At 36.7% G+C, this 14,895-nt stretch overlaps 1 protein-coding gene across 10 annotated transcripts in view; it reads right to left on the bottom strand.

The window, feature by feature from the left end:
• SUPT20H (suppressor of Ty 20 homolog (S. cerevisiae)) overlaps positions 1-13,569 on the bottom strand; it is a 40,387-nt gene extending 26,818 nt beyond the window's left edge. For 2 of the 10 annotated variants that reach the window (XM_008585315.1, XM_008585317.1), the window contains exons 1-9: positions 13,415-13,569; positions 11,293-11,389; positions 8,815-8,850; positions 8,125-8,183; positions 7,771-7,837; positions 5,447-5,573; positions 4,155-4,258; positions 567-683; positions 402-455 (exon numbers count right to left, since the gene is read on the bottom strand). In XM_008585315.1, coding sequence (XP_008583537.1) covers positions 402-455; positions 567-683; positions 4,155-4,258; positions 5,447-5,573; positions 7,771-7,837; positions 8,125-8,183; positions 8,815-8,850; positions 11,293-11,295 — 567 coding nt within the window. In that variant the 5' untranslated portion in view covers positions 11,296-11,389; positions 13,415-13,569. Of the gene's footprint in view, positions 1-401; positions 456-566; positions 684-4,154; positions 4,259-5,446; positions 5,577-7,770; positions 7,838-8,124; positions 8,184-8,814; positions 8,851-11,292; positions 11,390-13,137; positions 13,203-13,414 lie in introns of those variants that run through there. The other 8 variants (XM_008585318.1, XM_008585314.1, XM_008585311.1 and 5 more) reach the window with 8 other exon arrangements.
• Positions 13,570-14,895: the final 1,326 nt, after the last annotated feature.

The following is a 14,895-nucleotide window of genomic DNA, read 5'->3' as shown; positions in this document are numbered from 1 at the left end:
ATAAAAGGGAAAAAAAGACAAGTCAGGTCTGCTTTAGAATCCTAGATGATAGAAAATTAATATCTGTTTGTATCCATGGTAAAAACAAAACATTATTCTTCTGTTTGAGAGGAGATAAAGAACTAAGTTTCACACTGGGCATAACAGGTCAGCTGGACCCTAACATAGTCCTAAGCGAGTGGGATTGAACTGTGAGAATTCCTTGAGAGATTACTGTATATATAAAGAAACTCTTAACTTCCAAAGCTTATAAAGGAATCCTAGTTTTCCACAAAAGGTGTTAAACTTTATTCACGAATAAAAACAAGTATAATATAGCTTTTGCTTAGCTTAATGACAGAAGTATTGCTTCACCTTATATTTTGTTCATATGGTATTAAAAAGCAAAACAAACAACTAACCTGGGTCCACTTATGGTTATCACTTGTTATTGAATGTACATCACAGATTAAAGTCTGGAAGAAATAAAAATTTAAAAACCCATTAATGAATCACAAACATATGAAGACATAAGTAAAACTCCAACTAAAATCTAAAATAAAACTTCTTAATTAAATATTTCTTACCTGCATTGTTGGACGTAAGAGAATGTGCCTACTTTGATAACCAGGAGATTTCATATTACTGGACTGCCTGTAGTCACGTATTTCTGCTATAACACATCCACAGTGGAAAATATTAACCTGTTTTGGGTAAAAACATTTAAGTAAATGTTATTTTTCAAAATTCTAAGTAAGTAGGTTTGCATCAAATGTTTCACAATCCACGGGCCGGCCTGGTGGCGCACTGCTACAGTGCGCCGCTTGGGAGTGTGGCGGCGCTCCCGCCGAGGGTTTGGATCCCACATACAGACCAGCCGCTCACTGGCTGAGCGGGGTGCGGGTGCAACGCCAAGGGTTGCGATCCCGTTGCTGGTCCCGGTCCGGTACGGGCGCAACACTGAGGGTTGCGATCCATTGCCGGTTGCGATCCATTGCCGGTCACGAAAAAAAAAAAAATGTTTCACATTCTTTACACTCTCATGTAAAATTTCTGGCCACTCACATACTCTTCAAAAGATTTCCTGGGTGGAGGGCCGAGCCCATGGCGCACTCAGGAGAGTGCGGCGCTGGGAGCGCAGCAGCACTCCTACCGCGGGTTCGGATCCTATATAGGAATGACCGGTGCACTCACAGGTGCGGCTGGTCTCAAAAAGGACCAAGAAAAAAAAAAAAAAAAAAAAAAAAAGATTTCCTGGGTGGATTTACAACTATATAAACCTTTTAAGATAAATTATTTTATGTTCCTCACTATGATTCAAGAAGTTTAAAACCATTTAATCATTTCTAGTTTTAGATTGACTTTGGCATCTACAAAATCAACAAAGCAACTTCGGGCATTTACATACTATTAGTATTATATATCCTTAGAATTTCTGTTCTTGTTAAGCTCATTGACTCACTGTTATACTTTGCTAATTTTTTCATTGTTATAAATTGTCAATCAACCCTACCAGGGTTTTAGCTTCTAGATATAACTTCTATATTTGCTCTGCTAAAATTTCCAGAAATAAAATCTTAGTCTTTATTAGTAGGAGGAAGGAAGCTAACTATAAATTCAAATTAAAAATGTTTTCTAGTCCTTTCTATGCCCAAATGTGAGAACCCAAGTCTTGCTAATTATGACTTGCCGTGGTTACTCACACTATCATGTTTTTCAACCATTCAGAATTTTTATTGGGAACTATGACCTCCATGTTGTCAGTCATTCTTATACTCATTCTTTTTTAATAAATATTTAGTGAGCAACTACGATGTATACTATGTGCCAGGCACTATCCAAGAAGCTTCACAGATACAGTGGTGAGAAAACATTTGTCCTCAGTCTGGTAGGACTGGCAACTTGTAAACAAAACCAGGTCATTTTAGATAGTATTGAATGCTACAAAGGAAATAAAATAGAGAGGGGCTAATTTAGATTGTACACTCAAATAAAAACCTCTAAGGGCATGACATTTCAGCTGAGACCTGAATCATAAGAAAGGGCTAGGCATCTGTGGCAGATCATTCCAGACAGAAGAAACAGATAAAAAGGCCTTACTGTAGGAATAAGCTTGGTGTGTTTTAGTATGGAAAGAAGGCAGGGATGGCTGAAGTACAGTGAGTGAGGATAAGAATTAGGAGATAAACAGGAAAGTAGGAGATCTGTCCAGTACGAGGGCACCAGAGAACTTCTCCAACACCGTGCTCTAACCAAGTAAGCTAACCAGCCAGCCTGACTGGAGAACTCTAAGTAGAAATATTTGCGTTTTTGTTTCTGTTTTTGTTTTGTAAACTTAATCCAGCTGACTGTGGAGAACTGAATTCTGGGGTTCTAAAAGGAAAACAAGGAGATTAGCAAGGTAACTATGGCAGATCATGACCATATATTTTAAAGAGAAAGCTGACATTTGCCAATGAATTGAATGTGGAAGGTGAAAGTAGAGTCATCTGTTATATTGAAGAGACAGGTGATGGAACTGGTTTGGGAGATAAAATAAAATGTTCCGTTTTTATCATGTTAAGTTCAAGAAACCTACTATACTAGGGTACTTCAAAAAGCACATGTAAAGATTTGCATTGTCTTTAATTCCATTTTTCCACGAACTTGTTGAAGTACCCTTGTATATCCAAGTAAATATGTAAGTTGAGAACTTGGTAGAATGGTCACAGTGAGATTTAAGCAAGGATTTAAGTAACATTTTAAAAACTCATGAAACTGGTTGAGATCATCCAGGGAGAGAGTGTTACTAGAGAAGTATTCCCAGGACTGAACTCTGAAACTTGTACATATTTATGGATGGAACAGAAATAAAAGCAAAGAAGACTGAAGGAAGAGAGAACGAAGAGGAAAACCAGGAATGTAATGTCTCAGAAGACAAAAGAAGGACATTTCAAGGAGAAAGTACAGTCGTCCCTTGGTATCTGAGAGGGACTGGTTCTAAGACCCAAGCATATACAAAACCCCACAGACACTCAAGTCCCACAGTCAGTCCTGTAGAAACTTTTCTGCAAAAACCCTGTAGAAAAGCTGACTCCTTATACACTGATCCACATCCCATGAACACTGTATTTTAGATTCACAACTGACTGAAAAGAATCTACATATAGGTGAACACGTGCAGTTCAAACCCATGCTGTTCAAGGGTCAACTGTATTTATTTGCATTGAACTCTGCTGAGAGACCAGAAAAGTGACCAACTGATTTGGTGCCACAGAGATCACTGTGAACTTTCACAAAAGCAGCCTCTGTATTATAGTGATGTCATAATGCTGAATAAGGTAGGTGCAGGAAAGAATGGGATGTGGAAAAAAAGGAGATGATGATTATAGACAACTGAGTTGTTTCTGTCAAGAGAAGCAGAATTATAGAGCAGCAGTTGGAGAAGGATATGGGGAAAAGGGAGGTGTCTGGTTTTCTCTGAGGTTGAGAGATAGTACGATATGCTTGTATTCTGTATCTAGTAGAGAAAAAAAACTAGGAGAGATGTTATGATTCCAAGTCCTTGAGAAGGAAGAGGAGAATCCAGAAAATCAGTGGAGAGGATGCCTTAGGAATCTTAACCGGAAGGCAGGCAGGAAGTGTGGAGAGAAATGTAGAGATGCAGGTCAACTGGTGCTAGGAGAAAATGGGAGTTCCCATCTGATGGTTCCTGTTTCTTCAGTATGGCTGGGGTTAAGTCAAGGCAGTAAGAAGGAAGGAGGGTAGAGCAAGGGACTATTTAACTAGGCTGGCTATGAAGAGAAGTACAGATGTAAGGCAGTTCTGGTTCCCATGTGAAAAACTTCAGAAATATCCCAAGTAGTTTCTGTCATAATTTCTTGATTGTACCTAGAGGAAGATTTCCAATTGAGCTTATGTGATAGCAATTTTAGAAGAACTGACTAAATCTATACATTTCAGTACAGCTTAAAAGTTAAACATCCCACAATAAACCAATTTCCATATAGCTATGTGTGTCTCACTTCATGTTCTAACACTGTTGGGAATACTGGTAAAGATTATCACTTATAATAACACCATACAGCCATTTATATACATATATGTATATATACATATATAAATGCAATAGATATGCTGGTATACCATAAACATATAACAAATGTAAAGACATTTTATAGAGAAAAATTTTGTACCTGAGATTTTTCTAAGAGATCAACTAAAATAGGAGGTAATTCTTCTGCATCCAAGTATTCAAGCAATTCCCCTTCTTCATAAGGCAGTCGGATGGTCTCAGAATCTTAATTTTAAGACATAAAATAAAGTTTCTGGAGATGATCAGGCTCAACAAAAAGCCCAAGTATACAATTTAAATGACTTTTCATAAAAAAGGGAATAGAGACAAAAAGCTCTCTTCTTTATTTATCATTTGTTTTACAAATGAATCAAATTACATTTTGCTAGAAGTCTTGTTAACTGTATAAAATTTCAGACCAGAAAGGGGGAAAAAAATCCTAGTACATTATGGAAAAACATCTGACATAACATCACAATCTAAATCACAGCCAGCAGTATAGAATATGATAAAATTCCAATGTCAAAGTAACTAAAGGTTTGTTGAAGACTGATTAATCTAATCTGGAAACCAGATACCTAATTTGATACCTGATCTGAAAAACTGTCACTTTTAGAACAAAATTCTCTTGATGTTACATTTTACAATTATCTACCAACAAAAGAAAAAATTCTTAACTAGGTAAGTTCTACAAGGAACACCTTGCAGTCCCTGTAGAGCTCATACTATCATCACCATACGAAGTTTTTAGATGCCTCTTTAGTGAAATCTAAGACTATATTTTAAAACTTTATTTTCATATTCACATTAATACAAATATTTTAATATATAAAAATTACTCAAAAGGCAGTGAGTCTACTTAATTTTGAATGTTTCAGACTCAGAATACATTCAAAATGCAGAAGGAAAACATACCTTAAAACAACTTACGCTATCTTAAAATATAAACAGCAATAGAACGAAAGGAAATTTTGAAAATCATTTAAAAGTTATGTCTTTTATAACCTGACTTCAAACACATATCAAGTAGAATACTTTCCAAATGTATATTCAGGAGGGATAATCATATTAGAGATCATTTCTAATATTCTAACAAAATATATCACAAGGAGGAAAATTTGGGATCAAAACCTGCTTTTATCACTAAGTCACCACTGATCTGAAGGACAAACCATTTAGCAGGTTAAGAAACTACTTTTAGGGCTGGCCAGATAGCTTACTTGGTTAGAGCTAATAACACCAAGTGGTGCTAATACCACCAATGTCAAGGGTTCAGATTCCCTTAGCAACCAGCTCCCCCCCCCCACCCCCAAAAAATAGAAAGAAGAAAAAAAGAAAAGACAGTACTTTTAAAAAACAGCAAATCTGTCTGGCAGAGGTATTTTGTAGCAGCTAGGCTTTGGAGGGTCTTACCTGATCCATTTTTTCCCCTGAGCATCAGAGAATATCCCTCATTTCCTGGGTACAGATTGACCACTAAACATGACAAAGTCTCTTGCATTACAAGCTTCTCTAATAGGTTCACATTTCTTCTTAATTTCTGCTTTAAAGAGAGGCAGAGCTCATGAAAATAATACAACATAACCTTAACAAATAATGCTATAATTTAACGAAATCAGACCTGAATTAATCTTTTGGTGCTCCTTCCACATTATGATCCTGAATATATGAGAGAAATTCACAAAACTATACCCGCTATGTATGGGACAGCTATGCAAATTTAATTTTGATCTATACCTGCATTTTATACAAATTTATTCATATAAAAAAACTGGCGATCTATAAAACAATAAAAATAGCTAAACATAAAATACGAACTTTTGAACACATAAGTAGAAAATAAAAATATTTAAATAAGTAAAATATAAAATCATTAAATGTAAATGTATAAAACATATGTGATGTGTAATTCATTTCTATTAAGTAAAAGTCTAACATAAATGAAGAATTTGGGACTTTCTCTTTGTTTGAATGGCAACAAGTACACATTTCTTAAATATTTTATAGCCTAAATTAGATCCAAACAAGTTCAACAGCTCTAATTGGCTGAAATGTTCAATCTAAAAATATCTAAATGGTAAGAGGAGGTAAGCAATTCAGACAATTTTCTGTAAATTCGACTAAAGCAGCTCCTTAGAAACCACTTTGTTTAAAAAAAATTCATCAGAAAACATAATGCACATACATTTAAATCCATGATTTTAGAAATGCAAATGATTTAAAGTGAAACCCATTTATAGATATAACAGTTCCTTTCATCAAATCTTATTCAGGAAAGATATCTGAGTCAATAGAACATTTATTTTTGCAGGATATCAAAAAACCAAATCCGTTTTGAGTATCTTATATATATTAAGTATATAATTTTATACTTAATATAAATATATATTTTTATTAATATATATTAATCATATATCCTATACACAGCCATATGCAGAGAGGAATTATAAATTTTTGATCTACCATCACCATACAATCAAAACACTATGCAATGTGAAAAGTGAAAAAAAAGGGCAAACAACTTTTCACTACTTTGGTGTTAAAAAAAAAAAAAGTAGTGAAGAGTGACTAAAAATTTTAAAGTTTTTCCATTGCGGAGAAAACTCTCATAATTTGACTTAAGGCAGAATTAGATAAATTCTGACAGTATGTGTACCTCTTTAAGAAAACAAATTGGCTCCCACTGAGTTGACCCCATTTAGACCAGAGGTTGGAAAATTTCTCTCTTAAAGAGCTAGATCGTATTTTAGGCTTGTCGGCCAAATGGTCTGTGTTCACTACTACTCAACTCTGCCTTTGTACATAGAAAGCAGCCACTGAGGATACATAAACCAACAGGTGTGGCCGGGTTCCAATAAATATTCATTTACAAAAACATGCAGTGGGTCAGATTTGGCTGGTGGACAGTGGCTTGCCAACCCTAATTTAGAATCTTTATGTACCTCTCATATCTTAGTTCTGTCTCTGAGATGATAGATATGTACATTATATGTCAAAACTTTAAAAAATGTACACTTTGAACATGTGCAATTTATTTTATGTCAAATATAACTCAATACAAGTTATGTAAAACAAATAAGATTTATATTTTGCCCTAATTTAAAGACTTTAAAGATTATACACTACTGAAATTCCACTATTTTTTGCCTAAATGGTAAAATGATATTCATTTTTAAATTAAAGGCAGACAATAGAAGCTCATAGCCCTTCTAACTCAAAGGTTCAAAAGATATCAAGAACTCAATTTCTACTACCTTTCTACTGCCCATACCTTTATGCTACATAAAAATGAATGAAACTGACCATGAACTCATTTTGTAACCAAATTCACCTTTTGAATTTCCTACCAGTCCTGTAAGAGCTTCAACTTTACAGTGCAAATTGCCATGTGGAAATAGGTTACTTTTCTCCTGCCTTAAGTTTACAAACTACTTCTCAGGGGGAAGAAGAAGCAAAAGATAATATATACTATGGCTTTGCTTATGACTTCCCAGTGGTAAGTCCTATTACTCAGTAAATAACTGCTCCCTTATTCCTACCTCAGCAGGTGATCTCTGCCTGGTGCCAGATGAGCTAGGGCTTTAGGCCAGTGGTAGAACTAACTGGTGTCTCATTGGAAAAGGTGTTAATTCACTAACAAAAATATAAATCATTAACTGCTTCAAATTTAACTCTCCCAAATATCCCTCTTCCTCTACCTTTCAAAAGCCACAATATCATAAAAAATTTATACTTACCTTAACCTCAGGCTCTTTTTCACATTCTTCAACATACAAGTCATAAAGTTTTTGAAATACAGATTTTCTAAAAAAATTTAATAAAACAAATATACATAATAATGTTATTATAATAATCATGAAATAAATGTTATTTTAATATTTTCCTAAATTTTTCCATTTTTCCTTCAATTTCCCCAAAATTGGGAGTGGGGTGGGGTTGGATATGGTAGCTAACATCAACTTAGAAATTCCTAATATATACAAAGAACCTACAACATTTCTAGCACAGTGCCTAGTAGGAACGCAATCAACAGCTGCTATCATCATATTTTAATGAATTTAATTATCAGTTAATTAAATATTCATACATACCTTCCACTAGATAGGTATTTCCTTTTAGGAGGTCTCTGTCGGGCACTTTCAATGACATACTGAAAAAGAAAAGTTTATGAAAATAGCTTGTCTTTTACTCTGCACATGAACAACTGTATTAAGTACGTCTAAAATATATGTAAGGCTAAAAAGGCTGTTCTGTCACTCAAATCTCTGACTTATGTTAAATTATACCTTATAGGAAAAACTACTTCTAAATATATGTTACATACAAGTAAAATTTAAACTGCACTAATATTAGCACAGTATTTCATTGCCATAAGCAAAATCATATAGTTTCACAGGCCAGAAATATTCTCAATGTTTTATGGTTGTTCAAAATATGCTTAATGTATTAAAAATCGTGTATCTAATTGCAAGGACTCTTTTTCTAGCTATTTCCCCCATTAATTGAGTAATTAGAAAACATGTCAAAAGAGGAAAACATAATTTTAGAAATTCTATGTCCTTGTTCAAATAATTTTTATTTCACAGCATTATTATCTGAGGAGTCTAAGTAACAGATGATCCAAACATCATTTGGCACTTTTACAGTAAAATTATTTGTATACTTGTCCTAACATAATATTAATGTACTTCTTTGAAAAGCACATACAAAAATCTCTTAAAACTGAGTTTTTGTCAATTAAAGACAACACTATTTCAATATGTAACTTAGTCACGCCTCACCTCCGCACGATCCAAAGCTAGTTCTAAAGCTTGCTGCTGTAAAAAGTAAATAGTGTATTTGGTATTATTAGTTATTTTCACAAAAAATAATTAATATACATTTAACATTTCTAAATACGGGTTTAAATGTATTTCATTTTCTGTAACAGGTCTAATGTATTTTTACTTCTCTCCTCCACCCCATCAAGATATGCAACAAAGAAAAAATATGACAGAGTTGGGCACCTGATTATGACAACCAGATAAGAAATGCTAAAATGGTGTCTCTCGTCTGTGCTTGTGAGGCTGATATAGGGGAGGGTTGGATACGGTAGCTATCAGCACTTTATAAATTGAATTTCTTCAACATTCTAAAAGCACCATTTAGGAAAACATACTGGTCATAATTTAAACAAAGTAAAACAAAGACTAAACTGTCCTCATCCACTTCAAATCCTAACAATTGGGAGAGGGGTTGTGCTGGTACCTAAATCAACTTAGGAATTCCTAATATGTTAATGCGAAGAACCTAAAACATTTCTAGCTCAGTGCCTAGTATAAATGTAATAATTGATGGCTAACATTAATACGTTTCAATAAATTTAAGATGTCATCAATTACAAGCATGCATCATTATTTTAGATAACATTAAGAAAAAAATATGCTGCCAATTATAATTGTAAGATGTCACTGACTGTAGTAGATTCATCATCAACTCAGTAATAAAATGTAAAAGAAAAATGCATCTTAGAATTGATGAAATACAGTATTATTTCTACATGTAAGGTTTGAGATCTACTAGTAGATCCCCATCCTTCATCCACTTTCTTAGAGACACTTATTTTAAGGTAAGAGGGGAAATATGAAGAAGGTAAGTTACACCTTCCTCACAGTATTTTCATTCACAATTATAGTCATTTTTAAATTCCATTCGGAGGCATAAAGCCTTCATTTTTTATTTATAAGGACCCAAATTCTTCAGTTTTATTCTGCAGATTCCAATAATACACCTACAAAGTTGCATGTCATAAAAACTAAGCATCCACCAAAATCCCAGGAGGGTAGGGAGAACAACAAATACCGCCACCCTTTGGAAATTAAGGGAGTTTTAAGTGACTCTGCCACCTACTCCTAAGCATGAAGAATTTGTTTGATTTTAAAAAGAAGCTGGCCTTTTTAGACTGCTATCAAAAATCCATATTATTAAATATCTAAATGTAGTAAGTGAACAAAGTCTGAAATTTGTTATTTCAAAAGGTTCAGTTAAAATAAATTTATACCAATTTTCTTTATTAAAAAAATCTTATAAGGAGTAGATTCCCAATAAAACTGCTTCCTAGGATTCAAGATAAGATTCTTGAATATGACCCATTTTCCAGCACAAAACACAATTCTGGACATATACTCCTGACACATAAATTTCTTTTAAATTTTGGCCAATAAAACCTTAAAGTAAGTATATATCAAAAAAATTATAATAAACACAATCAAATATATACTCTAAAATAATTTTAAAGAGCCAGTTATCTCAAGTGAATATTTCATTTTCTGAAATCAAAACTTCAAAAGGTCTAATGAGATATATCTGCAGATGTAAAGATAAGCATCTTAATTCACTACCTCCTTCAAATATGTAAGAGGGAAATGATTAAGTAATATAGATGCAAAATGGAAGGTAAGGTCAGAACCTCACTATGACCGTTCCACTTCTATCTAATAGAGCAGGGGTAGACAGGCAAGATCCCAAAAGGAGGAGAAAAAAGATAAATGTTTTCTGATAAATGCTGCACAACAGGGGTTTATCTGAATGAATGAATTAGTCAACATGGTGGTGAGTATTCATTTATTCTGTCAAATGCTTCTTCTTTAAAATATTAAAAAGTGTTTTTTCCCCTTATTCTTTAATTTTTTAATGGCTACTCCTAAGTATGTTTAATGACTGTAAGTCAGTGAAAAGAAATGTGCCATTAGAAGGCTCAAGGTCCTAGCATCAATGCCGCTTAAGATATGTGCAGTAAGCAGGATACATTTGTTTTTAAGTTAAAAAAAAATCTAAATGAAAAGGAACTTTAAAATATAAGAAACCTGTGCCCACAAAACAAATTTTATTTATTACTATCCTCCTTGCCAGTGACTTGGAATATGGCAAAGTGGATATAAGTAAATATTTTTAATACATCATAAATATAAGGACAGACAGATTATCTGTATAACTTGGATATGACAATATACCACTGAACTGAGAGATGAGCCTTTTTTTTTGGCAGCTGACCAGTAAGGGGATCCTTGGTGTTATAACACTGCGCTCAATCCAATGGAGCTAACCGGCCAGCCAAGCATGTATTTCATAGAGATTTCGACTGCTAAGTAATTTCCCAGTTAGAGTAATTTGCGCAGCTTACAAGAGTATTTCTGTATCTATGATATAAATATTTTCATGAAGATGAAGGAAGGGAACATTCTAAAACACAAATGTAAACATACTAAACTGGAGCTTACCATTGTGGCATGAAATAGAAGTCCAAAAAGAAGAGAAAACTTATGTGCGTTGATGAAGTGGGGTGAAAACCATGTCTTTAATATCAATCTTATAGTACTGTAAAAGCAAAAACAACAAAACCCCCATGTTAACGTAATGCTGTCAAAAGAAAGAAATGAGATTTAGTAATTAACAAGGGAACTTACTTGAAACACATTTCTAACATACTTTTTAATAATCTGCAATAGTAAAATTCATGTACCACAACCTATCGACTCATTGCTGAAAAGTAGTTTTAACTGGGTAGGGCAAAATACAGTTTATAAGTTAGAGTCATTACTCACTTTCCTCAAAAATATTTAACATCCCAGAAGAGAAAATAAATGTTTTTTGAATCTCTTCTCTATTATCACTCTTGCTACTCCCATTTTTCCTCTGGATTATTCTAATAGCCTGCCCACTGGCCTTGATCATTATACAGTTCACTTTACAAATCACAGATTTCATCAGGCCTGCAGATAAGAATCCTTCTAAGGATATTGCCCCAAATGCCCCAGGCTACATTTTCCAGATACCTCTCCAGCCCCTCCAGCTCTTCCTCTCCTCAAACTAGGTTCCCGAAGGACCTCTTTCCTCTAACACAAGGGTTCTCATCCTGGATGCACAAGAGTGTAACCTGTGAAGCTTTATATAGTGGGATGCCCATGCCCCACACTCCCCTGAGATTATAATTAATTGGTCTGGACTAGGGCCCAGGGATCAGCATTTTTGGAGCTCCCCAGGAGATTCAAAGGTGCTGCCAGTGTTGAAGCATACACCTGTGTCCTCTGCCTAGCAGAGATGGTACATAATGTTGCCCTGAGAATGTTAACAAATAAATCTTATTTTAAATCTAATTCTTTAACTCCTTGTAACTATCTCTGCGTGTCTACCCAGTTGACCTAAAGCACAACTTCTGGTGACAGAAAGATATTCTGTAAGTGTCCTGTTTTGTTTTTTGATGCACCTAAAGCTTAAGTTTTTGCCAGTTCGGGTTTTTAAAAAATGGGGGAAAAAAAAAAAGGTCTAAGCTCCGAATACATCACAGGCCACATACGGGTTCCAGGAATAATCATTAAAAAAATGAATAAGAAATTAATCCTACACTCAAAGAGCTCACAGGAAGTGTAAACTTAGCTTAGATTAAGGTGAAAAATTTCACCACTGAATCTAAAGATGAAGATACACTACATACTTAAAGCCAAAATGTGATAACTTTATAATTAAGGTTTCTTGTCACTAAAGGAGGGAGGTTAAGTAACTTTAAATTACAATTTTTAAGTACTGCAGACAAAAACCAGTAAATGACTTCCTACATCTCTTACTAAGCTTACATTCTCACTGTATACGGTACTAGAACCTGTGAAAGAAAGCCATTGTAATCCCTATCAGAATCTCCATTTTACAGAAAAAGGCAGTCCGAATGAGTGACTTTCCCAAGATTACAGACCTAAGCCGGAATTCAGATCTCTCTCAATTTCTAACCTAAGGTTCTTTCTAATATTATATAACCTTCAGACCACTGTACGGTGGTGACGAGAGATGGCTTCCAGGGGCAGCTATTCTCCAAGTTCATTTCTGAACGCCAGGGAACTGTGGTGAGGATGAGTAATTAATCCAATTCTAAATGTCGCTATCAATTCCACTGATGTCCCTGATCGACCGAGTTTCTTCAGACTGCACGAGCTTTCGTAACAACTTAGGCTTTCCACGTAAAACGCCCCCAGCTCCACAATTGGAGCCACTAGCCTTTATTCAATATGGACACCAACGAGCCCGCCCCCAAAGAAGCGCTTCGCAAAATTCTTGCGAGTTTACGGAAATACCTGTAACTGGAACCCAAAAGTCAAACTAAAACTAAAAGCGCTGCTTAGCAGCACCACGAAAAGCAATGGAGGCGTCCGCCGGGAAGGTGGCTGGCTCAGCCCCCGGCCAGGCCCGCGGGATCTCCGGGTACGGGGACACCGTCTTCCTCCCGCGGGCTTCCAGCTCCGGAAAACCGCCCGGGAAGCGGCCCGCTCACCTCTGACCTCGGCCGGATCTCACGCGCCTAACCTACCGCCTGCCTGCCGCGGGCCCGCCCCACCCACGGCCTCCGCCCACCTGTGCCGGCAGCAGCCGCGCTGGGCCTCAAGACCGCGCAGCCGGTTGGGCCGCAACGCCCACCCGCCCCTTCACCCCCGCTGTTCCACAGCCCGGCCAACGGCCTGTTCCGGCGGCCGCGCTTCCGACTGGCCGGCTGGGCCGGGGGGCGGGGACAGCGGGCGGAAGTGGAGGCGCCGAGAGGTGGGGCCGCGGCCGGAAGCTCGGGCTCTGGGGCTGGTGCAGCCGCGGGCGCATTCCCGCGAGGCCCGCCGAGACTCTGGTCTGTGCGCGAGGCGTGACCGGGATCCTCTTCCTAGTGCCGGTGACCGTGTCCGCACGACGGGCGGCAGGATGTAGCGATTTTTTGTCGTGGTAGGAGACCCTGTTGAATTTCGAGTCAAAGAAACTTGGAATTAGCTTTCCTTTTTGCTCAGCCCGTCTAAATGGAAAAGGAGCGACACCATTACCTGCATTTACTAGTCCTGTGTGTAGAGCCTTCTAAACTGTCAGTGAATTTAACGTTTTAGAAAATCATCCCAGAGAAGGGTTCTAAAAATTCAGAAACTGCATTACCAGAACACATTGTAATGTCTAATTGCAAATTTGCACCTTTAAACAAATTTGGTTGTTGAGGAGTCAAATTTTCTTAATTGCAGAGAAATTCACAGAACGTCAGAGGAACCATTTTAAAGTGCGTTTAATACATTCAGAATGATGTACCACCACCAACTGTAACTCGTTCCAAAACATTTTCGCCAACCTAGAATAAAACCTGAACCCCTTAAGTAGTTAATCCCCATTCTTTCCTCTCCCAGCCCCTGGCAAATACCAACCAGCTTTCAGACGCGGGGTTTACCGATTACGGATATTTCAAATAAATGGAATATGTGACCTTTTCGTATCTGTCTTCTTCAATGACATAACGTTTTGTACACCTTATAGTATGTATCAGTACTTCATTCCTTTTATGGCTCATCTGTTGTGTGTAGATATCATAATTTTATTCATCCATCCATTGATAGACATTTGGGTTATTTCCACCTTTGGGTTATTGTGAGTAGTGCTGCTATGAACATTTGTGTACGAGTATTTGAGTCCCTGTTTTCTACTCTTTGGGGTATATAGATAGAAGTGGAATTTCTGGGTCTTATGGTTATTCTATGTTTAAGTATTTGAGGAATCCATAAAGTGTTTTTCACAGCAGCTGAACAATTTTACATACCAACAGCAGTGTTGGGGGATTCCAATTTCTCCACAACTTCACCAACACTTGGTAGTTTCCTTACTTTTTTTTTTGTCTTTTTGTCTTTTTTCGTGACCGGCAACAGATCGCAACCCTCAGTATCGCGCCCGTACCGGACCGGGACCGGCAACGGGATTACAACCCTCGGTGTTGCCCCCGCTCCTCGCTCAGCCAGTGAGCGGCCGGTCTGCATGTGGGATCCGAACCCTCGGCGGGAGCGCCGCCGCACTTCCCAAGCAGCGCACTTATCCAGTGC

This window comes from Galeopterus variegatus, unplaced genomic scaffold (genome assembly GCF_000696425.1).
Source record: "Galeopterus variegatus unplaced genomic scaffold, G_variegatus-3.0.2 Scaffold3514, whole genome shotgun sequence".
In the NCBI taxonomy this organism is placed as follows: Eukaryota; Metazoa; Chordata; class Mammalia; order Dermoptera; family Cynocephalidae; genus Galeopterus; species Galeopterus variegatus.
The sequence above is the reverse complement of the archived record's forward strand: the minus strand, read 5'-3'. Positions and strand labels throughout refer to the sequence as shown.